Below are 25,914 nucleotides of genomic sequence, written 5' to 3'. Positions count from 1 at the left end.
TGGATTCTTGCAGGAATACTTTGTTTAATACTACATATTTTAATAAACAACTGTAGAGCTGCGTATAGGAATTTAATTAATCGCGGTTGAATAAGGACACGTTATGATTAACGTCCGTCGTCTGGCCTGCGTTACGACAATTCGACTTGTGTTGCCATGCCGTAAAACACTTTGTCCGACCTGCAGTAGTGAAGAGAGACAGGAGGCCTTAAAGCTTATAAATTTATAGACGATGAAAGCAGGTTTATCAAAACGCACTTTCATTTTATAGACAGTATTATAGTCTTTCTCACGATGATTATAGAGAATGTGGAAGCCTTGAAGTCGTGGCTGGCAAAACTCCTGGAGCCAATGTAAGTGTTGAATTGAAATGACATTTAGCTTGCATGCTACGTAGCTACGTTAGCGAGCTAGCCAGTGGGTTAGCCGGGTATCAATGTGGGCTCGCTAGAATCTGATGGTAGATTTTTGCACGAGTTAGCAAACCGCCGTGGCCGCTAGCTGGCCTTTCATTGCAAAAACAGACAGTGGACCTTTCATTAAATGGAGAACTGAAACTTGTGCACAGTGTAGCCTATGTTTGTCTCACTGTTATTTTAGGGTGGTTAAGCACGGAGCCCAGTTGGCTCACGATAATGTAACTTTATCGCAGCTCTGTAGCCATAGATAGCCTGCAACAGATAGCCTAACTTGTATGCTGCTGCTTGAAATTAAAATAACTATTAACTCTGTTGGAATATATCTTTACTATGAATTATAGATGAGCTTTACAAACCTTTTGGCAGCAAATGTAAGAATTGCTTGCTGTATGAGTTACCATAGTTACACACTCCATTTCTTTCTCCATCTCTGTTTTATGTTAAATTTTCAAATTACCCAGTAAATTACCAGATGACACAGATGCTGCCAAAGAACGCACATGAATGCATGTATTGATATAAGTATATAACAAAATAATCAAAGAGGAGTTGTTGAAGTTATACAATGTTGAATGCAATAGGTGGTGTTACACACAGGCACTGTTTAGGTGAGGCAGTAACAGTCACCCACTGTCTCTCATATAATAGCATGCTTTTACGTTACGTGGTGATAGGGTGCTGCACTTTCTGCCTTCTCTTAAGAAAAGGGGGGAATTATGTGCTCCATATGGACCCTTGCTGAATATTAATGAGGTGGCTTTGTTAGCTTGAATTTTTTTCTCATTGACGTTTTTTTTTATACTTTTCAAATTCTAATTAGATCAGGTACATTCATGTCACATTGATAAGAAATCCTTTAGGGCAGCCCTATTTGCAAAGCACGTTCTTCTTTGTTTTTGTTTTTTTTTTAGCATTTATAGTCTTGCACAATATATGAGCTTATTTGTTATGTAGTCAGTTTCCATTAGCTCACATCTGTCATGGTGCTTTGTGTGTTTGTAATGTTAGTGTAATAGTCCCAGTACATGCTGGCTAAGAGGATATTTGGCATGATGTCTTGGCATGTAATGGTTTTGTAAAGTAGAAAATAGGGTAGGAAGTCTTTCTTCAGTTTGGTTTCAAAGTTTGGAAGCTTGTTTCTGAAGTTTATTTAAGTAGTGTTCTGCCCTGTAGGCATTGTTAGGGATCTCACTTGACACATGATCAGTTGGACATAGCCGCTGGATGCCACACCCAGTCCGTTTATGTTTTGGCAAAAGCTTCATTGCTTTTTTTCCTTTTGCATTGTATTGTTTATGTAAGACACTGTTAAGGTAAGAGAATACATGTATTTTAATTTACAGATGTGATGCTGACCCCTCTGCATTAGCCAACTATGTTGTGGCGCTTGTGAAGAAGGACAAACCAGAGAAGGAGCTAAAAGCACTCTGTGCTGATCAGCTTGATGTCTTCCTACAAAAAGGTATGAACTCCACAGAAAGCTTGTGAATGCAACACATATGATGTTGATCCTAGGCCTTGTCGGTCAAGAAAGTTGTGCAGAAGGCATTGCTCCAGCAGAGATTTTCATCATTTGGCAAAGTGAGGAAAAGCATACAATTTACTCTCTTCAATAGAGGCTTTGCAGTTATGTCATAAATCCTTTTGGGACTGCAGCCGATAGCATTATGGAGGTCCGTCAGTGAACTGAATATTTGCAAATTGTGGCTAAATTTAGGAGGATTGGGTCAGAAAAAAGGAGCTGTAAATTAAACTTGTTGATCGTAAACAAAGCAGGATTTCATTTTTGAAAGGCGTATTGGCTTTCATCAGTTAGGTAACTGACACAATAAACTGAACCAACAGTGTCAGACTTGACTTGATTGATAAAAGTAAGTTCAAATATCCTCAGATAGCCAAATAATACTCTTTTAGCACCAGTAATCCCTTAGAAGTCAGACGTGTTACTAAGGGTTAAGGCTTAGTATTCATACTTTGATGATCAGACACTGGATGTAGTTTACAGTCAGCAAGCAGACATCATTTTAAAGCAGCAATAGATTTGTTTGCTATACTTAGAAATGCAATCAGCGGTACATTATCACCATCTACCACTTGTGAGTCCACTGTATGGCCACCAGAGGGTGTGTTACATTATTAGGAAGCACTCAATTTCCCCCATAATGTTTCTAGATTGTATAACAAGGAGTAGTAAACTGTTGTCTCTCTTTGCACAGTTGAAATGATTGAATGGTTTGACTTTCCTTTTTATTTTACAGTACCATTATCACAAAAGGACCATAGTGTGTTTAGTGTTTTGATGGTGGTGTTGAGACCACTGTTGAGAATTCTGGGTTTTAAAACTACAAATCAAGTCTGTGTTTTCTTTTTTTTTTAATAAAAAAGCTGCTGATTGAAGTTCTGTCCTTCTAATATGTTAAATTTTTCAATCAAGCAACGTTTCACTGTTTCATCTCTGTGCTGTTGCTGTGTTTATTCATTTAGTGTTTATTAGACTTTGGATATATTTAGTGCTGCCAGGAGCAGAGAAATATTTAGTGTTGCGTGATCCAGGAAGAATGAAAGTGTACACCATGCCGTAGGCCTACTTTGCTATTGAGGGAAAATCAGCAAAACTACACATAATTCCAGTGAAAGATTAAACCTATTCAAATGATTCGTTTTGTCATTGCAGAGACAATAGGATTTGTCGATAAACTTTTTGAATGTTTGACAACCAAGAACTACCTGGGAAATCCTGCTGCCAAGGAAGCTCCTAAAGAGGAGATAAAACCACCTGCAGTCAAATCTGATGTTGTGGAGGTAAGAAGAGTTAATGAGAAATTTATTGGCTACATTTGATCTCTGAAAATGAATAGTTTGCCAGTCTTGCCACATATTAAAACAACTTTAAAGTGGTTTTTATAGATAAGTGGGTAGAGCATAACACAAAAAAATGTTATTCTGTGTCTATATGGGGCTTTGGATCAAATTATTTGATAAACATCATATTGTATATTGTAAGATACAGTGTTTTTTTTTTTTAAGTATCTTGACTTAAAACCAATATTCTCTTCAGACTGAGAGGAATCTTTGTATTTCTAAATCTCCTGTTTTTGAAACATGAAAGAGTTTTAAGTTATAATGGTTTTTTCCCTCAAGGCTGAAACTCCAGAGGAGGAGAGAGAAAACAGGCGAAGGAGAAGTCCTCTGAGAAACCGCTCTGACTTCAACGAGTCCAGGTTTGGCTGTGCCCCCAGTGACATGTTTTACCTCAGCTTAATGACCAAGCATTAAGCATATACATATAGTATTCTCACATGTGAGATGTAGAACATCTAACCCCCTGTCTCATGTTGAAATTTCCAAAACACAGAGCCTCCGTTTCTTATTGCTGATTAAAAACCCATCATTTTGCATGGTCTAGTTGCATAGAGATTTTAACATGTGGGTATTTGCATGGTAGGTTTCAAATCTCACGAGTCTCGCTTTTAGCTCTATAATGTCTCCAGTGTCCAGTAGCTTTTCTGTTGTCTATAATACACCCAGTCCCTAACAGATCAGACAATACAACATCTGTTGAGGTGTTAAATGCTCTGTTATTTATATTTTTCAGAATCGAGCCAGTTAAACAACATTGTCATGTCACACTAACCACTTGCACTTGAGTTTTTCTTTGTAATAGAAATAATGTGATTTGTCACCATTGTTATTAATCCTGATAAGTTTTACTTTTCTGTCTCTTTTCGCTGCATAAAAGCTGCTGTTAATGAAATGTAACACTTCCTGTAGATCGATCAATCAATCAGTCATTTGGCCCATCTGCGATCCGAAGGTTGATTTTCATGGTCCTCCAACTGTTTCTCAACTCAGCCTGTCTCTCGAGTCTATTTATGTCATCAAGCCACATTATGCATTGACTTCCCACTCCTCATTTCCCTTCAATCATCCCTTCCAAAACCCTCGTCATCAGTCCTCCGCTGTAGTGCACTGTTCCTGTAGATGTTTAACACTAAAAGCCTCCCAGGGGAGGAAAGGGATTTTGCCCCCTGAAATGCTGTAATAGTTTTAATCTAAAATAGAGAAAAGTGTTAAGCTTTCACAAAAAGGAGCAGTAACAGCAATTTAACATAGTGCTTTGGAACAGATCTCAAAGTGGGGAAACTTTTTACTAAAATATGATTGAAACAAGGGAAATTGCATAAAAACGACATTTCTCAACTAAAAGCCTGGTTCCCTCTTCAGTTCAGTTAGATAAAGGCCACTACATGACAACTGACCTGAAGGTATATATTAATGTATATAGATATAAATGTTCCATGTCTACGTACTTTGTATAGTCATTACAATTATGACATATAAAATATGTCTGCCTGACTGTTACATTTAAAACGGACATAAAGATAGTAAGTCAAATGTGTTCCCTCTAACTTCTTAACCACACAGGAGCCGCGACGACAGGAGGCGAGATGAGCGCAAGCGCCGTGACTTCGATCGGCATGGGAAAAGCGGTAGCGACTCCCACCGCGAGCGGGAGCGCCACGAGCGGCGCAGGGGCAGCCCCCGTGGGAGGAGCTACAGCCGCAGCCGGAGCCGCAGCCGGAGCAGGAGTGGCAGCCGAGGAAAGAGCAGGGACAGGGAGCACAGAGGAGGCAGAGGTGAGAAAGTTACACACAGACACGACAGCAACAACAACAGCACAGGGGAGCGGACCCAGGAGTGTAGAAGTACCTGAAGCTCCTCTCTAACTGTGCCTTAAAGTGCTGCTGGAGACAAGCTGCATGTGAAGCACACAGAGGTGCTTGAGCTTGTTGAGGAGAGACTGAACGGAGTACTGGATGTAGCCGATTGTATTATTTTTTTTTTGTTGGATTGTTTGTCAGTGTTACTGGAAGTTGTTATCGATAAGGAACAATGTGGACAGCTTTGCACGTACATCAGTGGGGATTTAACAACACGGGCTGGAATTGGCCTTATCACTCTCAAGGTTAATCTGCACTGAAGTGTTTGGCATGATGAGAGAAGTACCTGTTTTTTAAAAAAGCTTTGTTTTTTTTTTGCTGTGCTCCACTACTCTACTGTAATACTTATTCTTGTTTTGTTTAAATATTTGTCTGTTTATGGTTTTCGTCAACAGACTTCAAGTCAAAGTTTGAGGTAGAAAGGAAGGATACCGACGGCTACAACTCTTCCACCACAACCGGCTCCCAGCAGCAGCAGCAGCAGCAGCAGCAGCAGCAGCAGCAGCACCCGTCGCCTCTCCTGCCCCTGCCCACACCTCCGCACCCCTTCTCCTCTTCGTCCTCTGCTGGAGTCTCAGGAGGCATTCCTGTAGCAACACCGGCTCACATGCCTGATAGCACCACAGACAGCTGGTCTGGCTACTATGGCGCACAGAGGCAAGATAATGTTGGCAAGCCATTCAGCAACAAGAACGCGTCACTCAAACAGCGTTGCAGGGATTACGATGGTAGGAACAGAGCGAATCCTCTTTTCCTTTTTCTTTTTTTTATACATATTTTCTATCAATTCTTTGCTCAAACATTCTTTCCTTCATCTCAGAGGCTTTTTATCACCGTACAGCACTTAGATAAGGAAGATATTATATGTGCAAAACTGAGACCAGAGTGAAAGTCAAAACTAATGTTGAGTCTATTTATGTAGTATATGATGTAGTCATTATAAAGTATGTTCTGGCTGTTGCGTAAACTCCATCATTATCTTCCCACGAGGGTTATTGATTGCCTTGTTTAGTGTCATCACTAATGACCACTGTTAAGCGCTCCCGCTCTTGTCCCCAGTGAGAGCCAGGAAAGCAAGCAGGCTGTCACCCACCTCTCCACAGAGACACATGAGGGTTTAAACTTACAGTCTGTCCCTGCAGCATACTATTTGTCACAGTGCTCAAACACAGCCACTAGGGACCCAGTTCCTTAACGAGACTGTGGGGTAAATACATGCACTGTATGTCTTAGCTGTTTTGAATCTGGACAGTCATTCGTCTTGTTTATTTCATTTGGTCTTATCTTCATGTTTACCATATTTTTCTCTGAATCTGTACTTGACCACCAGGGGCCCAAATCCCTTAGAAGAATTAGGTTACGAATACATACTCAAGAGTACCTGGAGAAATAGATTTGTTTTGTTTGTTTGTCTGGTTTGTTTATGGTGTCCTAGACTTCTAAAATGAGTACATATATACAGTATTTGAAAGGGCAATTTTATGATATTTATTTCTTCCTCTCACACAGAAAAAGGATTTTGTGTCCGTGGTGACCTTTGCCCATTTGACCACGGCAATGACCCTCTCATCGTCGATGATGTCAATCTACCAAGCATGATTCCGTTCCCGCCCCCACCTGTAATGACTCCCGCCGGCCTGCCCATGCCCCCAATCACTGAGCCACCCCCTTCCCTCAGGATACCTCCGATGCCCCCGTACGGCCAGCCACCACCACCGGGTGTCTTCCCCATGACTGGTAAGTACAATTTGATAGCAGTAATTCTTTCAGTGGTTTGTACAATTGTACAAAATGACTGGTGACTTTTGATATCTACAGCTGGGACAAAATGTTTCCCAGCAGGGGGGTGGGAAAAAACAACTTTGGTTATTCTGCTCCTAAGCACTCGGTTACCCCATGAGACACAATTTGCCTCCATGTCTCTTGTAATTTGCTCCCTTGTCAATTTATCAATATGCTCATAGCTGTTTATGTTTTGAAAGGTACATTTCTTTACCCGTTTTCTGGCTTCCACCACCAATTAAGTCTAATATTGTAATTATATGTTAAAATTAATTAATGAATGAATTAATGAATTGAATATATTAACTGTGTGGTGGTGCACAGATCAAATTTGACAGATCAGAAATCGTAGTAGTCCTTAATTTAATATGAAACTCTATCCAAAACCGTGTCTATAGCTTACTAAGAGCGGTCAGACAAGAAATGTATTTTAAATATACAGTGGTGGAAGTAAATGGTGAATTTAAATGGTATTATTTCATTACCTTGGCTCTTTTCTGTGACCTTTTTTAATTTGTCTTGTATATAGAAGTTTTTATTGTGGAAATCAAGTGTTGCTGCACACAGCATTCATCAGCATAACTTGCAGAGACTGCGTTATGTCTAAAACTCTGAAAAGCTCTCTCTTTACATGGATTACACATTCAGCTATAAAAAGGGTTGTTTTTTTTTTTGTTTGTTTTTTTTGGCTGGACTGCAACAGCGGTGCCAGCCCTACAAACCTGAATGTCTGTCCATCACCGAGTCACTGACTGATGAAGCGAGACTGAGGGACTGCCAAGTATCCCATGATGCATTTCGCATCAAATGGCGGTGATTGTGAGCCAGGCCAAAAGCTGTGGTTTTACTGTAGGACCGTTAATATGTCACTTTATTAAGTTTTAATACCTTTTTAGGCAAGAAAGTAACCATTTAGATTCCCAATATGTGGTCAGTTTATCCAAATAATGCAGATTTGGAAATTTGCGCCGACGTTTTCAGAGATGTGAGGAGCTGCTGGTCAGTTGCCAGCCTGTCATCTCAGCTGCTAGTAGCCAGCAGCCTGACTCATGAGATGACCGGCTGGTCAACATCCGTCTTGAGAGTCCGGGGCAGAGTCAGACTGGCCATCGGGAGCATGGGAGAAATCCCAGTGGGCTGGTCGCTATGTGGGCCACTTGCGCAGCCCATTATAGAAAAACAAGTCTCTTATATCTTTTCCTCCCTTGATGTTACCAAACATAAAACCTATTGTTTAGACAGGCTTTTTAACGTAATTTTGAAAAATAAGCCACACAAGGTAAAAAAGGAGGTCCTGTCTATGTCTCTAACAGAGGGAGGTCTTAATGTTTTGGACTTTTTGTCATTCAACAATATTATGCAAATTAACTGGATCAAAAGATTTCTAAAAGATCCAGGTAGCATGTAGAATATTATCCCAAACTTTCCGTTTTAAAAAAAGTCGATGGTCTTAATTTTTTATTTATTTGCCCCAAACTGTCCAACTTTCAAAGGCAAGCTCTTATGTGTTGGTCCCTTCTATATAAGCACAACTGTTGTCCACACCAATGTTTTTTTAATGGAAAAATGGCAATATCACATAGAAAGAAATCATTATTTTTTGAAAATTGGTTTGACAACATTTTGCTTGTAAAGCAGCTATTTAACTATGAAGGGTTTCTGTATTCATATGAAGACTTTACAGAGAAATATAGTGTTCCTGTCTCCCAAAGTGAGCATAATACTGTAACTAATGCACTGTCAACTGGAATTATATGCTTATCATGTTGCTTATCACTTACCTATATTCCTAATATAGAACACAAATGCTCTTTTTGTAATTATATGGTGGAAATGCTAGAATGTGTTTAAGTTGCATCAAAGAAGAAAATAAATGAAAGGAAAACTATATTATTATTATTAATATTATTAATATTACTATTATAATTATTTATCTTATTTCTCTTCCCTACATACTAGTAATACTCCTAATTGCAGGAGCTTTTCAGATACCTTTGTTTTGTTGTTGCCGCATGAATACGAGTTAAGGAGCAAACCAATACTTCATTTGCAGTATGCTTTTTTTTTTTTTTTTTTTTAAACAAAGCTGATGGTGATTAAAAACACTGCAGTGGCTTATTCTGCCCGTTGCTTTGAACATATTGGTTCTTGAAGTGGCATTCTTCCCTTGAAGTTTGTTTTTTTTCTACTCGTTTTGCTATAAATCAGATGCAAAATGTTTTTGTTTATTGAGAAGCATGTGTTGAAGCATTGGACAGATATTTCCACTTTCTGCCACCTTCACTGTCGTATTTAAGCAACCTGTGTGGCATGAAATAAAGTTAACAGTTTCAGTACTTGCTCTTGAGTTAAAGACTCACTTGTCATGCCTGCGATGTACCTGAGACATTAGCTTGGGCTTGTGTCTCCCTCAGGACCTCCACTGATAGCAACCAGTGGAATTGATACCCCCAGCCACCAATCGGCAATCGCTTCTTCTCCTCCTATTGGACCGCCTGGCGTAGGGATGCCGCCTACTCTTCCTCCTCCTCCACCTCCTCCCTGCTCGTCTTCATCTGTGTCACTTCGTCCCCAATATGTCCAGTCTGAATGTAAGCAGCGATGCTTCTCCTATTCCGATTGGCACTGTGTGTTTGGAGGCGACATGCTGTGGCTTATCATTTGATTTTTTCCATTTATTTATAACGATGCTCATTTTCTTTCTGCTCTATTAGTTTAGTTACTTAGTGATTAAGTCAATGAAAGTTTCTTTTTGTGGTGTTTTTGTTTCCTGTTCTTTTTAAGTTGGTTTCTGTGTAACATCGTTGTGTATGATGGGTGTGATGTATGTCTCTCTTCAGGCTGCAGTAACAGCTGTTGACCAGAGGGCAGCACTGTTTATTAACCTGAGAGACAAAGTAGTTCCGAGCAATTAACATCAGCTCTTTTAAGTCTTATTGTGTTGAGCGCTTTTCCCATAATTCTGCTCATGAATAATTCCATTTATACAGAAAAGCTAGGGCTTAGTTAAAACAGAGTGGGTCTATTTTGAGTTAATTACAAACTCAGGTTTTTGACCCTAATTCAACTTGTGTAGCCAAAATCACAACTGTCATGAAAGGTCTCATTTGTTAAATTTTGCTTTTGTGTCACAGTCAGGTGTGGTGTAATTTTAATTTATCTATATTTGTCTATCCTTAATTTATCTATTTGTTTATTTGTATATATTTTTGTCAACGTTACATATTTTAATTACTACCAAGAGTTGTATTTAATATAGAATGTCACAGGTTGCTGTCACCACATTGGATAAATTTAAACTCATACCAGATTGTTGTGAACTAGATAAGTCATTGATTACCAAGCAGTATTTATTTATCTATGTAGGACTGCTTGGTTTCATCTTGTAATTTTATCTTTTGTGTACATTTTTTGTGTTTGTTAGTTTTTTTTCATGTTTTTATGACTGTTAGAAAATCGCTTCGTATTAACAGCTTGTGTGTGTGTTTTTATGTGCGTGTTCATTTTTACACATCAGATAACTATGATCCAGAGGGCTATAATCCAGAATCCCCAGGCCTGACGGCAGCAGGTCGTAACCAGTACCGTCAGTTCATTCCCCGCGTGCAGACCCAGCGCTCCAACCTCATCGGCCTCACGTCCAATGAAGGACAAGGCTCCAGAGGTAGCAAGTATTGGCCTTCTTAGTACTCATACTCACCCCCAAAAGTAATCCTGGGCAGTAGGTGCTGTCAGACTGATGTTATTTGATTAGAAGAGCATGACTGAAGTTATTAATGTTAACACTCATTTCTAATGAACTGGGAGCAGGATCCAAACGTAAATGTCCCATATGATGATGGACAGATTTGTGGTGGATATAGTGAAATGAAAAAGCTCCTAATAATGATTACTTTTCTGGTTTGTGTCTATGTTTACACCTTCAAGCTGCCAACATAGTGATCCAGACAGAGCCTGCCACTACAGCCAGCACTCCTGGAAGTAATGTGTCCCGTTTCAACACGGAGCAGGACAATAGGAAGAGAACCATGGGATCCACTACAGCCGAAGGACCAGCAGCTAAAAAACCCTGGATGGAAAAGTAAGAATTTTACACACGTTTAAAAAAAGTTCCACTCCAAAAAAAATAAATAAATAAAATTTGACTTTCCACAGAAATAAACACTTTCACACAAGGCTGAATAACATTTCTGTTTACATAGAGGAGTAGTTAATGATTGTTTTATTTAAAATTGAGCATATAGCTTTGAAATGCATTATTGTCTCTGAATATGTTAGCCGTACCTGGAGACCTCAAGGTGTTCAAAGACACTTAATACCTTCACTGAACAGGTTCTTGTTTTATAAAGAAATGTGAAGAAACTAGCTGGCCGGTTGAAATTTGATCAAACAAATTGGTGCCTCGTCGCATTTCCCGTTACTGCTAAGTCAGCCTCGTTTCTAGGCAAGTTGACTCATAGGTCAGGAGCCTGTCTTTTGTCTCTGTTGTGGGAAGCGGGCGCACGCAAAGATCTACATGACTAGGATGCTGTTCCATTGCAAAGGCTCTACCCATAATCCTTCCTGAGTGTCCAGCAGGTTCCTTTTCAACTGTTATATAGCTTGTAGGAACTTGAGTATGAAGGAGACGCTCAGCTGCTTTTTCCATTATGAGAGAAAAACATACACACTCTTTCGCTCTCTGTTTTAGGCCAAACTTCAACAACCAACATAAGAGCAGTTTTCCCAAGAGGAATCACTATGTGAACACTAAGCTTGAGGTGCGCAAGATCCCACGTGAGCTCAACAACATCACCAAGCTCAATGAGCACTTCAGCAAGTTTGGAACCATCGTGAATATCCAGGTAAAATACATCATTTGTAAACCTTCAAAGGGAGGGAAGGGGTCATTTTGACATAGCTAAGAAAACTAAGTTAAGGCAAGATCGGTAGTGGTAGAAGTATTGGAAGTTTGAGAATAGGAGAACTTAGATTTGTCTATCGATGATAATTTGAATTTAGCATTTATTAAGATTCATTACAGACGTACAGTGCAGGATTTATATCAGGTGCAGGACAAAGTGTAACAGGAAGTCACATTTACTGTATCATATCTGGTTTACATAGCATTTTACACTCAACACAACTTTGAAAATGACTAGCACTGTTATACACAGTGAAGACTAACAACCCCTTTAAACATAACGAAATGTAAATGCTGTGTGTTAAATGATCCACTGGTTGGGGTATTGTGGTTGTAGCAATTTCTTTTTTTATTGAATGTGTTGCACATAAATAAGTAGCTCAATGTCCAGCACCAGGCTCATGAAGTTCAGCTCTGCAAAATGATTTATTCCATCACATACACACTCTACTCTCCATCCAGGTGGTGTTTGGTGGAGACCCAGAGGCAGCATTGATCCAGTACACAAAGAACGAAGAAGCCAGACGGGCCATATCCAGCACAGAGGCGGTCCTCAACAACCGCTTCATCCGTGTGTACTGGCACCGTGAGCCCGGCACGAACACCGCAGGGCTTCAGCAGCAGGAGCAGAGCTCGGGGAGCCAGGTGACAGGTTCAGCGCCTAACCAGGGGCCGCAGCACAGCAACGTGCACAAGGTAAGTATGAAGAGTTGGAACATTCATTATACAAGTCATTTCAACTTTTCATGCTAATCTTTTACAACGTGTCTACATAGGATGCGGTTTGTGGGCAGTCACTCTCAGTATTCAGTCTGTGTCTTCACAGGATGCGTTCAGTCACAGTATGGAGTGTCGTGCATTTTGGCCGTACTATGAGCCCAAAACACAATCACTGTAGTAGCACACATAAAAATGAAAAAAATTGAGTCAGAGCGTAAAAATATATCAAAATAGATGTGCATCTCTTCCACCCGATGCGTGCAAAACATACAACTGAAAAACACACCTGAAATGCCTCCTGTGTAGACACCTTTAGTCTTACCGCATTTCTGAAACCCTACATAAGATTTACTTTTTTTCTCCCTTTACTTTTATTTGCAGGGTATCAAGCAGCACAATCCAGCTGCCTACGTGTTGAACAAGACTGTGCCCAAGCATCGCCTGCCAGCAGCAGCTGGGACCACAGCTACAACCAAGCCAGACAGCCTGAACCCGAACACAGACGCTGTCACTGTACGTCTCTGTCTCTATGCATGTGTGTGTGTGTGTGTGTGTGTGTGTGTGTGTGTGTGTCAGGTGATGCCAGATGTGGGTGAAATAGCTGTTTCAAGTAAATTATTTATTTTAACACGCTCTGAATTCCACACTTATCGATTTCTTCAGCGAAATACAGATAATGTTAATCTATGAGAAGTTGGCCAAATTACTTTTTTGGTAGATTTTCTCACTATATGGAAACCTGAAGTGATACTCAACCAAAAATGTAGCTTTGTTTCAGTCGTCATTTTGTCAAAATGTGGTTGAAGAAACAGCTCAGCTCTGTTTTGAGTAAATGACGGTTGCTTGGAACAAATATTATTAATTCTCGCTGTGAAAATCTTTCAAAATAAACAGTGGTAATAGAAGAAGTAGAAGTATGTTTGGGATTTTATCCAACTCGGTATTAGTTTTAATTTATCATTACATAGTAAACATATGTTCTGTTGTAGCAACTCAATGGTAACGTCATGTTGATTTTCTCAGTATAATATTATAGTGACTATCTCTCCAGATAACAGGGAGATTGTTGTCTGCCAGTTCTCTGTCATCAGTGCTGCTGCACTAGTCAAAGCTGAACAGTGGAGGTGGAGTATTAAGAAGACACTCATATCAGGACAGCAAAAGAGAATTAATAATAATTTGTTTTCATGCATGCTGAGATGTGACGTGTTGGCGTTTTGCAGTAATTTCATGTTTGTGTCTGTCTGCACGTTCTACAAGCTTATTCTGATGACCTAAATGTGTCTCTTTCTCTCTCTCTATCTCTCGCTCTTTGTTGCACTTAGGGGGCGCCTGCACTGACAAACACCCAGAAGGGCCCCTACACTTCCACAGCGCTCAAGTCGTCCTCAAAGAGCCTTGGGAAAACGGGAAAAGCACTTGAAGCACAGGAAGTCCTAAAGAAGAAACAGGCATGTTGCACAATTTTTTTTATACATGACTGGTACGAGAAGAGCAGAGCTAGGATCAGCTATTTGTTTCTCTCGGGCCATCGTTGTGAAGAAGGCTATCATTTACTGTGAGGGTCTAGGAAATGAAATGTCCACAAACAGCAAGTGTATTTTCAATCTCAGTGAATGTATTTTTTATTTATTGTCTTTATTTTTTATTTAGGAGGCATTAAAACTCCAGCAGGACATGAGAAAGAAGAAGCAAGAGATGTTAAAGACACAGATTGAGTGTCAGAAGGTAAAACCCGTTCCTGTTAATTTGTCTCTTGAACTGTTGCCATTTCTTCTCCTCCTCCTCACCCTTTCTTTTTACCTGTGCTCTGTCCATGCGTTGCGCTCCTCTCTCTCTCACTGCTTGTCCTTCTTCTTCCAGGCGTTGATAAACCGTCTTGAGAAGAACCGAGGGATGAAACCTGCGGAAAGAGACAACATCATGAAGACGCTGAAAGAGCTGACGGAAAAGATCGCCCAGCTGCAGAATGAAATGAACCCTGCCTCCCAGGTCTCCAGTGCCAAACCCAACCACAACCAGACCAAGACCAAGACTGATGTAAGTTTAGGCCCTTGAAGCAGGGAAAATGATGGCCTGTATTGTCACCTTTTTAAACAAAGACAATCAAACACAGTGTTCCCCTTTACTTGCTCCAGAGATACTGTAACTGTATAAACTGTGGGTGAATTGGGTTGGTAGATATTAACAAAATCAATCTCAAAATACACCCTACCAGCTCACTTGATATTTTTTCACTGATTGGCTTTGTTAAATAGAAAATGCACAAAAATTTAAACTCCCCAAGGCTGCAAGTTAATCTGACTATGTCTATTTTCAGCTTTATTTGTAAACCGAGCTCACACGCTGGGTCATGTTTGCAAACTGTGCTGCTAAGTCTGTTCTGAATCTGTCTGATTTTTTTTTTATTATTGCTTCTCTTTATTAAGCGAACAGAACAATTTCTCATTTTTCATGTTATTTGATCAGGCCCAGAAGGAACTACTGGATGCTGAGCTGGACTTTCACAAGAAGATGAGCTCTGGAGAGGACACAACAGACCTGAAGAGAAAACTAGGACAGCTACAGGTGGAGGTAATACATCTGCACACACTAGGGCTGGGCGATATGGCCTATAAATAACATTGCGTTATTTTTAAGGCTATATCGCGATACACAATATATATCTCAATATTTTGAAATCTCCTCTAAAATACTAAACTACTAAATAAACTACTGTTATAATAGAGTTAAATAAAGTACCGTCAAAATAAAGTTAAATAAAATGCTGTTATAATGAAATGAAAGAAGGCGGAACCGCTGTTGCTTTTATTCTGAAGCACCTGGCTCATCTCATGCAGGAAGTGTAGTTGCTGTGAACTTGAAGCCTCTGGTCAACAGAAGGTTGACAACAACAACAGTTAGCTGTTAACAGTTAGCAGAAAGTTAAACCATTACCTGTCAGATACAAAAACACACACCTCACCGCGCACACTTGCCCAGGAGAGTGGTCTGGATGGACGGGCCAGTGAGTTTTTTTGTGCCTATTAGAGGGAGAGAACCATAAAAGAAAGTGAGAGAAACGAAACGCCAAAACGGTTCTCATGCTGGCGGCTTAAAAATATATGTGACTATTTGTACTCCATGTTTCCGATATAGTCATTTACTGGATCCCATGTAGAACAAGCCACGTTACATCAAGCACACAGTAGATTACGTGACCGCAGAACAACGATCTGAAAAGATAGCTAACTTAGAGACACAAACAGGTTCACAAAGACACGCACAGTGACAGTATCTTATTAGCATTTTTCTTGAGAGCTCGGGTAGAGGAGTGATAACTGGAAATGCCTCCGAAGTTGGCAGATAAGACGGCAGTCTGATCCAAAATAAATCAAGCATTCATCGCAACAAACATTCACACACACACACACACACACACACACACACACCAGAAGAACCAACAACAGATAAGTGTTAGACAAGATCACTCATATCACTCAGTACTGTCTGATTGTATACAAGTAGAAAAGAGGAAATAATGCACTACGAAGTGAATTAGGTTCAGTTAGTCGGTGTTTAATACTGACATTTTTAAAAATGAATGGTATTAGTATTGTATACAACACAATATCTATGGGATTGTTTATAAAACATAATTAATGTGCCTATAATCAATATTTTCATATTAACAATGGATCACATGAGTAAGTATGATGTGAAATTGGTCACTTGTAGTGACAAATCCACAGAAAATTACACCCACCTCTGCACTTCCTGTCAGCTGTACAGATCTTGTTGGCACCTTTTAACTCATTGTTTTGGTTTTATGGCCTCCAACCTTAACTTTAATCATCAGCATTGTTTTCAGCAAAAAAGATCTGATAAATCCACTGCATGCTACCAGCCCAGCACCAAACGACAGACAGACAGTTAGCCTCTTGCTGTTGCATTTAGCAGATAAAGAACCAGACATTTTTCTCAAGAGTTAGTGGAGATCAAAATCAGAAGATATGTATGTATGTATCTGCTGGATGTATAAATAAGCAACTGTTTGCTAACAAGTTTTTCAATATCAACTTAAACTTATGTCAGTGTTGTGTGGCCAAAAATCTCTTAAATGAAGTTTTTTTAATACTTTCTTTTTGGTTAATTTAGATTCCTTCCTTAGTCACTTAAATAGTCCACAAAAGTGAAAAAAAGATAAATTCCCTGTCCATTGCAATCTCTCATAAAAGTTAGATCCTTTTGAATATCCTTTGGTTTTGTGACTTTTATTCAGGCCATTATTCTACTTTTTATACATGTATTTTAATTTTTTTTTAAAATGTCCTTAGTAGTCATTTTAGCAGATATATACTGTACATGTTCCAATATTTACCCATTTGTTGCGAGTTTAAGTAAAGAAATATAACAATTATCAATCAACGAATGTTATAGGACATACAAATAATTATGCACAACTTTACTTATAAATCATTGAGATAACATTAAAACTATGGGAGGAGATACAAATAAAGTGTCTTTCCAGAGATATCATTAAATCTGCATATTTTATGAAAACAGACAACAACGAAATTACGCATGTATTGATATATGATTGGCATATATGGCATCAACTGTTTTTGAGTTACAGATGAGCACATGAAGGCACTGGAGAACAATATGTACAAAATGCAATCATGCACGTTTTTCTTTGATTCATGTGGGGAAAATCCTCAGATGTCAAAGAATTAAGTATTCAAAAAAAAAAAATTGTTTGAATCTCGAGTTGAGTTGTAAATATGTTGTTGTTTGAGTTGATGATTATTTCTTACAACACAACAGAAAAAAAGCAAAGCACCAAAAGCACCAAAAAATATATTCAGTTGGTTTGTTCAAGTCTTCTTTTTTTTCCCATAAAAAGCTCTAGGCTGCATCTAAGACAACACTTAGTCAGCTCAGACTTGCCCCAAATCTCCTCTGCCATCTAAACTAGCAGAGCACAAACACAGACGAGGTCAGCTGTGTCACAAGATCAGCCTAACAAGAACATAGTTTTTGTTAGCAACACCCTGCCTAGCATGTTTTTTTTTTTTCCTCTATCCCTGTGGGTCCTAAATTAGCTGGTAGTTAAAAATGCATATCCCCCCCCCCCACCATCCATCCCAACCTTACCCTCCTTCTGCACATTAAACTGCAGCCACTTAAAGCAAGCCCAGAGGAACAGCCGCTAACGAAGCCAAATCAGACACAGGTCTTACACTGATAGAGCCCCGTCTCATTAAAGTTTGAGCCGTTGGTCCTTGTAAGAAAATCGTGGGATGACAATTAGAGGGAGAAGTGAGGGAGGGACAAATGGAAGAGAGAGTGGTTGTGAGGTTTTGGAGTGGTTAAGAAGCAAGGAGATGTCACTTTAAATATGGAGGAGTGACAGCTAATGGTAAAGGCCAGAAAGTGACAGAGTAGGAGACCAGAGACAAGTGTGAAGGGAATGTTTAAGCTTAGAAGAAAAGGAAATCTGTAATATTTTGTAATATATTTTTATGATTTTCCATCAACTTACTGTGCAAATTCTTATTTATTTATCTCACTAAGCCTGAATTTTTGTTGTTTTACACACATGATAAATAAGAAACACTCCTAGTTTCCTGGCATGTTTGTTTTCACATTGAAAAGTGCAACAGCACAGCAGCAAGCCACACAGTCTGGCTAAGTTTTCCACATCTGTTTCTGATGATTTTTTTAACACTGCCATGTGGCGCCCATGTATTTATGTGTGTGTGCTTTTGAAAGAAGCAGCAGCCAGTCAGTTGCTTTATAACACTAAACCTCCCTATCTGTCTCCCCTTAGGCGACACGACTAGGTCTCATTCGGCCCCCAGCGGGTCGAGGTCGGGGCCGAGGGAAGATGGCGCTGGAGCCCGGCGCGATGCATGTCGGCCGCGGCAGGGGCCGAAGCCGGGAGATGATGGCTCGCGGCGGGGCCGTGAACCGCATGGTTGTAGACCACAGACCCAGAGCCTTGGCTATCCTAGGTGTCACTCAGGAGGAGAAGGAAGAGTTAATGCCGCACTTTGTGGTGAGAACGGGGCAGGAGGTCTCCCCGCAATAATACAATAATTCACAGTAAAATATTACCGTTAAAAATGTGTTTTAACTTTCTTTTAGACGTTTTGATTGAGGATGCACACTGATGATAGGATGTGTAACTTTTTTTTTTTTCTTATTTAGTTTAAGATTCAGGAGTCATGCTGTTTAACCGCACATGATGAGAATCAAATTGATAACTGAGAAATTCTACTGAAATTCACACTGATCTCTTTTATTCTTAGAAATTTGGTGAGATTGAGGATCTTCGCGACCAGGACGCCAACAGTGTCGTCATGACCTTTAAGACACGAAGCGAAGCAGAGAATGTAAGTCACAAAAGTCCAAATCTGACCTGCCTCTTTCTCCCTGCTTTCCCCTCTCTAATCACATGAAATCATTGAAATAGTAACATTTAAAAAGTTTTTTTTGGTTTTGGTGTAAAGTCAGAAAGTTTTATATATAACTTGCTTTTGTCCTCTTCGTTTGTTTCCAGGCAGCCAACCAGGGAGCTAAGTTCAAAGGTCGAGTGCTGCAGATTTCCTGGTACAAGCCCAAGACGCCTTCTGTCACAACAGAGCCAGAGGAGGAAGAGGCTAAAGACGAGGACAATACGGTACGACACGTCACACACGAAGCCAAACGCTTAATTGACAACATGGCTTCATGTGTTTTCATTTAATAACATTCAGCCACCTAGAAACCAGAAACCGAAGTCCATGTACAGTGCAACTTAAAATTCTAAGTGGGAAAACTTTTGGAAGTTTTAGTTATATTCACAGATTTTACTTGTACATTTCTTTCCAGTGCTTCTAAATTTTTCACTGCAGCTCCCAATGGAAAATCAGGGCAAGCCTCTCAGTACTAAGAGCATGTTAGCCCTTTGAGTAAAACTGCATTACTGTCAGGTGAAATCCTCATACTGTATTTTCCAACCATGGTTAGGGTTGTGTTTTTGAGAATGCAGTCTTGCTTGTGACCTAAGGGCAGATCCCATCACATTAATATGCGTTATATAATTTTTTTTTAGAAGTGTATGATAATCATTCTGAAAATATGAGTTTATGCAAGATTGGACATTTTAAGTGATTTGGTTTGATTCCCATTGACTGCTGATCCACTTGGAGCCACTAGAAGCCCTTCTGACTTCAATTTAATATTTTTATATAATAGGCCTGTAGCGTGAGAGGCGTCACTAACTAAAAGTGTTTTAGAGAGCACCAGTAGCCCATGACGCTGAGTTTCCTGTTTATTAAATACACCTTGACAACCAAATGTAGTTCAGTAAAACAACTAGAGCTGCAATGATTAGTCTTTTTTTGGAGGAGGGATACCCCGAAATTTACTCACCAACTGATAAGTGATGACTAGTTTGAGTCATTTTTCAAGAAAAAATTGTGGTTTCTGGTTTCTTTAGTCATCTCTGACAGTAAACTGAACATCTGTGGGTTGTGAACTGTTAGTCAGACATTTCTGACATTTTATAGAAAACAACAAATCAGTTAATCAAGATAATAATTGATGGATTAATCGATAATGAAAATATTGGTGAGTTGTAGGCCTAAAAATAACCCCGCATTTAATTCCTCCTTTGTGAAGATTATGATGACTAGTTTTTGTTGTTGCTGTGTCAGAGGTGTTGTAGTTCATTATATTGAAACATGTTTGTAATGTTATGTTCACTCCTGTTTATATGAGGGTGACAGAATATTAGAAACGGATGTTAGGAAGCTTTGTTTTACATGCAAATGAATTTAAGAACAGTGTGTAAATAATCCAAACAACTTCAAGATGTCACATTGCAACAAACACACATGGTTGTGGTTTCTAAGCGAGGAAGTGGTTTCTAAGTGGTGCCAGTTGGCCATGTCACACAATAGCAGAAACAGCATGCACAGCCATATACTGTAAGCCTGAGTTAGTGGGTATTCAGACTGAAAAACAGTTCTGCATTTAAAAAAAAAAAAATGCAAAGGGCTGCACTGCTGGTGGCATGTTGCTTCAGGCAGCAATGAGACAATAAAATACAATCCAGGAAGTCCAGTTGGAGTGACAGATCCATAAGTTTGAAGGCTTAACAGATGGCAAAACACTGCACAGTGGTTTATAATATTCTAAGACAGTATTTTACAACCTGTCAGACCACAATCGTTTTATCTTTTATGCCACAGTCGCAAAGGTTAACAACAGAAATACAACATATGTTACAAATCTAACAGGAATGTGAACTTGCATGTATTTGATTACCAGAAAAAAGTTGAGGCAGGTTCCTTGTTGGCACGTCTGCTGCATCAATAGACTGTCCACATTCACTTGAATGCATTTTTTCTCACAGAGCTCAAGTTTGTCAGAACATGGGCTTCAAAGAGCTTTAACTTAGTCTGAAGAGAATCCAGACTGTAAGACTGTAGAGCAAGTTTTCCACCCTTTTTTTTTTTTTTTTTTTTAAAGCTCAACGGGTGACTCATTAGTCAGTTTAACTAGCAATAGCCACCACTTTTTGTGTTACAAGCACCACAAGGATTCAACATGATCATCCTCAGAGAGAAAGGGATAGTAGGGTTACTCGGATAGTTTAGCAAAACCAGCAAGCACTTTGGTCAATGTGGAAACACTCAACTGTTGCTTATGTGAAGTTTTTAAATATTTCAAAAAGATTTGAATTTTTCACTTAATAAATCCAGCTACTGCCTACAGACGTGCTTCAATCCTGGCTGGGTGGAACAAAATCTTTGTCATGGAAAGATTCAAAACTACAGCTAAGTTGGCAAAATGCTATTTTCTGAAGTCTAACCAGCTAATTAACTAACTTCTCTCACGCATGAAGGTTGTGCCAAGAGAAGGGTACTAGTCCAGATTTGAAAACCTCCTCACATGTGATATAGCGCTGACACAACAGAGTTCTGCTCCTATCTGACTGAAAAAAGCAAATATGTGACCTTAACACTTCATCTCATCAGTGTAAATGTTCAGGAATCTGATGTCATAAATGCATCAAGCTAAACACTAGATTTGTGTTTTTTTTTCATTCAAACAGAAGGAAGCTAGCTCTTATATGCCTGGCGAGGAGGAGGAAGAAGAAGAGGAGGAGGATGACGATGAAGACGACGAGTATGAGAGCCGATCTTGGAGACGATGAAGGCATCGTGATTCGTCATCACCTGCTCTCCAGCAAAATCAGTGGTTATTTTTTTCCCGACGTGCGGATAAAATCAACACAGCAGAACTCACTTTTTTTTTTTTTCCTTTTCAGTATTTTCAAACTAAGTAATTTTAAACTCTAATCGAAGTAAAAATGTCTTTACTTTAGTTGTACATCAAAAGAGTTTTAGAGGATCTGCAGTTTTTGTATCCCTCAACTAAACAAAATTATTTAAAACATCTCACTTTTGCTGAGAAAGATAAATGTTAAGTTGTTCTTATAGATAGAAAAACCTATGTAAGTTTCAGTGTGCTTACCAGATGATTAATATCAGTAATGCACAACATTTGTGTCTACTGTGAATAGGTATTTTTATACATACTGTATTTAAGCTCTTTTCTCACCAGTTTTTGAAAAATCTTGTCCTCAGTGCAGGGACAACCATTCCATCACTAATAGTACGTTCTCTGTTGCTACCAGAGAGATATTTATTTATTTTTCCACTGCATAAATACACTGTGTCGTACCGATATTGGCACAGTATGGTATTGTTTTCCATTCACTCGCTCAGTTTGTTTTGGCATGGGTAAGCCCAAAGCGGTAAACGATCCAAATGTTTTTGGCAGTGGCTCTGTGTGCTGGCATGAACACATGCTAGTTCGTGCATGTTGCACCCATAAATGAACACAGCCAAGCCTGCCCAGCACCCAAAGGTGCTGATACTGTACCATTACCATATTAGAGCCAGTGCAGGTACAGAAGGATACCAGTGCAATAGAAAAACCCAAATAAATGTTTACAAATTGCCGTGTCCATGCACGTCACATACAGTCTTGTAGTAAATATTCAAATTTTCCCCGCTTACATTTTGTTGCTCGCTCAGTGACCAGTGCCACTCTGTAAATATAAACACTCAGACGGGTGTTCTACATTTTCTAAGAGTGTGTGACATTTTTCACTTGTTTTATTCTGTCTCCTGGTCATCCAAAGGGCCTGACAGGACAAGGATCAGATCACCCATTTTCAAAAATGTGAGATCCATAGACAGGTGTTTGAATGTAATACTGAACAGTTGATTTTAATATATATATATATATAATTTGCCTTACACAATCAGCGAATGGCTGAATTTTTACAAGATTTGTGATTTACTTTTGTAAATTTTGTAAATGCTTGAAAGAGAAATTACTGTTGTACTTTTTTTGTTGTTTTTTGAGTTTTGTTTTTTTGTCATTTTAAATGAATGACAAGATTGTGTCAGGTAGAAAAGGTCAAGCAAGAGTGCTTAGCGTCTCTGCTTATTCGCAAGAACTGTGCATTTTTGTTAAAACCAGTCCACATTGTTATTTCACTAAATTTGTCATTTAAGTAGCTCATTTCGTTTAAGGAAACAGTCAGAGCTGCGCAAAACAAAGGCACTGGGAGTCATGCACCTCAAGATATTATTTGCGCATTAGTGCAGCTTTGCCTGCACCTAAATATTGTCAGACAGTGCTCTAAATCCACTCTACAAATGCAAGCATCTGCTTCCACAATGTGCACCTTTCACGACAATATTTTTTTGTGTTTTGCCTTCTTTACATACTGTATACTGTATTTTAGAATCCTCAAGGTGGGAGGAATGAAATTCATTAAAAGTCATATGGAAATGTACTAGATGCAAAATGATACATTTTTGACAGTTAAAATTTGTATATTTGTTGCTGTCCTTAAACAAATAACTGTTTACATGCACCTAATGAAATGTTGTTAGATGTATGCTCATCATTATTCAACTAAACTGATCACATCCAGTAACATAACTAGTCTGAATAACACCAAAACCAAGGAGAGACGTTAACTTATTAGTTAACTGTAGCAGTCTCACTACTTTATACAAATCTGCATGTAAATATACATCTACTCACTGTATTTACATCTGCATACATGTAAATACTGTGAGTAGCAATGAAATGAGAAAAATGCTCATAGAGGTGCAACAGAATTCGTCTCATTTGTTCCTTAATGTGCTCATGTGAAAGGGTGCCGAACTATTTCCTCCCACCTACAATGTTAGTTGCGCTCTTGTTTGGATTGCATATCTCACTGTTGACTGATAACTGAGAAGCCTCCTGCCAGTGACCTCATTGTCTCATTCAAACCTTTGCATTCATGTTTTTGTCTCCACCATCACTGTGCCAGTCACAGTGACGTTCAGGTGTGCGATGGAAAGCTGAAGCTTTTTCTTTTGGCACCTTGTACTTTAATGATTTACTCGTGTGATTCTTTTTTTTTTTTTTTTCTTTTTAATGAGGTCATTGGCAGTTTTAAAGGACAAACCTATACTGGCAGGGTTCTTGCTTGTTTAAGTGAGGATTCAGAGAAGGTCTCTCTCCCACTTTTTGTACTATCTTCTGTATGCTACTATCACAATAGTGTAAAAAAAAATGTAAAATGTTTATTGATAATAGTTTTGGATTTGTTACTGTTTATATTTGCAGGATGTGGATGTATTTTCTTCATGTATTATGTTTGTAAAAAATGGATTTCTAATTTACTAGCATGTTTGCTTTTGCCAATAAAGATGGAGGAATGGGGTGCTTGTAAGAAGATGAGAGAAAAAAGAAAAAAATACAAGTAAAAAAAAAAAAAAACTATTTTAATTGGAGAGAAAAAAAAAATAACAAAACAAAAAACATTTTGAGTTAAAGAAAGAAAATTGACCCAAAAAGAAGTCAACATTGGCAAGGGGGAAAAATGCAAGCAAAAGCATTCCAGAAAATATTACCTTTAACTCTTGTGTGGTCTCCTTCATTTTGCGTGTTATTTCATAGAGGCATGTTACAGCAAATTGATTATGTTGCATGAATAGAGTACTACAGTGTCATACTTACATTTCATTTAATTACATAAGGTCACATGAGAACAGCATTTGAAGTGTAACTGTTTAAATGTCACACTTACTGTGTGACTTACTAACCAACCTCTCTGATTCTTTGCTGCTCAACAAAGTAGTAACTTTAATCCCAAAAGATTCTTTTAGAGAGGAATAAAGGCTCAAAGTAAACTTATAACTGAAAGCTACTCTTTCTGTAAGTATTTGAGCACAATTAGGGCATTAAAACATACTAAAAACATAATTAACTGGTTGTAGAATGAAAAGTTGCCCAAAACCGGTACTTGTAGTTCTTAATTTTCCATCCCTTATTTTCCTCTCAAAAATGACTTAAATGAGAAGTCATCTAATTGTGGCCTTACTAAAAGTGACATGGGGCGCAAAGCTTCAAATGTGTTTGCCCCTTTGGACCTTTCGTCATCTTCTTGTTTTATCTAATCACAGTGATTATAATGATCAGAAAATAGTCTAATGTCAAAGTGAAAACTAAATCACATGCTGAGTCAAATCATTTCAGAAGTTGTACATTTTGATAATGTTTTGTGTGTTTGACAACAGCGGTAAAGCATAGCGTTAAGTAGAGATCACTTGTGTGCAATCACTGTTTAACAAGTAACTTGCATTAAATGCATCTGTTGTGAATGCAATCGATTTCCTCATTAGCTAATAACATTAAAACATAACAAGAAGTCACCTCATCTGTTATTCTCATATATTAGAACACTTCAGAGTGCGTTATTGTACCTATACCATAGCCATATACCATAAATAAAAAGAGAAGCTGTGCTCAAATCATCCATTTTTTAAAGTTTGTTCGGTGTTGGTTGCATGGTTAGGTCGAGTTTACCAGTAAGAGTCAGCGAACAAGTAAGTTTACTGGACTAGTAGCATTGATTTAAAGGATGGTGACCTGACCTGATCAATGTTTGAGGTGTTTCTGTTGTGTGATTTCAAGAGACATCTGCCAGCCAATCAGAAACATGTCCATAGTGTAATCAATCCCAGCAATCAATCCAGGGCTCTGAATTAGTAGTTAGGTCAAATGGTAATAAGGCACACATATGCTGTAACTATTGATTAAACTTTACATTATGAAAGATTAATTAAGCTATTCTGGGGGTTTGAACACACTTATAAGCATATTAAATCTAATGGGATGGTCTACTTTCTGTCGTGTTCCTCCACTATGGAGAAGTCATATTATGAGTCAAGCACACTCACTTTGACTCCCACGCCCCCAAAAATAAATCCACACCAGCGACTATGACATTAAAATATCACTGAATAATACAGTAGCATTTCTT

At 38.8% G+C, this 25,914-nt stretch overlaps 1 protein-coding gene and 1 long non-coding RNA gene across 5 annotated transcripts in view; one reads left to right on the top strand and one right to left on the bottom strand.

The window, feature by feature from the left end:
• The first annotated feature begins 179 nt into the window (after positions 1–179).
• On the top strand, positions 180–24,508 carry rbm27 (RNA binding motif protein 27). 2 transcript variants are annotated; one of them, XM_044371305.1, is made up of 21 exons: positions 180–353; positions 1,763–1,881; positions 3,094–3,221; positions 3,561–3,640; positions 4,845–5,056; positions 5,536–5,868; positions 6,650–6,877; positions 9,337–9,513; positions 10,440–10,586; positions 10,850–11,003; positions 11,613–11,766; positions 12,288–12,521; positions 12,927–13,058; positions 13,871–13,996; positions 14,199–14,273; positions 14,409–14,585; positions 15,015–15,119; positions 18,358–18,585; positions 18,839–18,922; positions 19,090–19,209; positions 21,631–24,508. In XM_044371305.1, exons 1-21 carry the CDS (start codon positions 295–297, stop codon positions 21,730–21,732), a joined length of 3,174 nt encoding a protein of 1,057 aa, XP_044227240.1. In that variant the 5' UTR covers positions 180–294; the 3' UTR covers positions 21,733–24,508. The 2 variants fall into 2 exon arrangements, with proteins under 2 accessions (XP_044227240.1, XP_044227241.1); XM_044371306.1 differs by lacking the exon at positions 9,337–9,513.
• The window catches only part of LOC122995908, a 31,119-nt gene continuing 17,604 nt past the window's right edge, over positions 12,400–25,914 (bottom strand). For 2 of the 3 annotated variants that reach the window (XR_006406878.1, XR_006406877.1), the window contains exons 7-9: positions 15,506–15,568; positions 14,349–14,448; positions 12,400–12,486 (exon numbers count right to left, since the gene is read on the bottom strand). This is a non-coding gene — a long non-coding RNA (uncharacterized LOC122995908). The remainder of the gene's footprint in view (positions 12,487–14,348; positions 14,449–15,505; positions 15,569–25,914) is intronic. The other variant, XR_006406879.1, reaches the window with a different exon arrangement.

The sequence above is a fragment of the Thunnus albacares genome, chromosome 13 (genome assembly GCF_914725855.1).
Source record: "Thunnus albacares chromosome 13, fThuAlb1.1, whole genome shotgun sequence".
NCBI lineage: Eukaryota > Metazoa > Chordata > Actinopteri > Scombriformes > Scombridae > Thunnus > Thunnus albacares.
The sequence above is the reverse complement of the archived record's forward strand: the minus strand, read 5'-3'. Positions and strand labels throughout refer to the sequence as shown.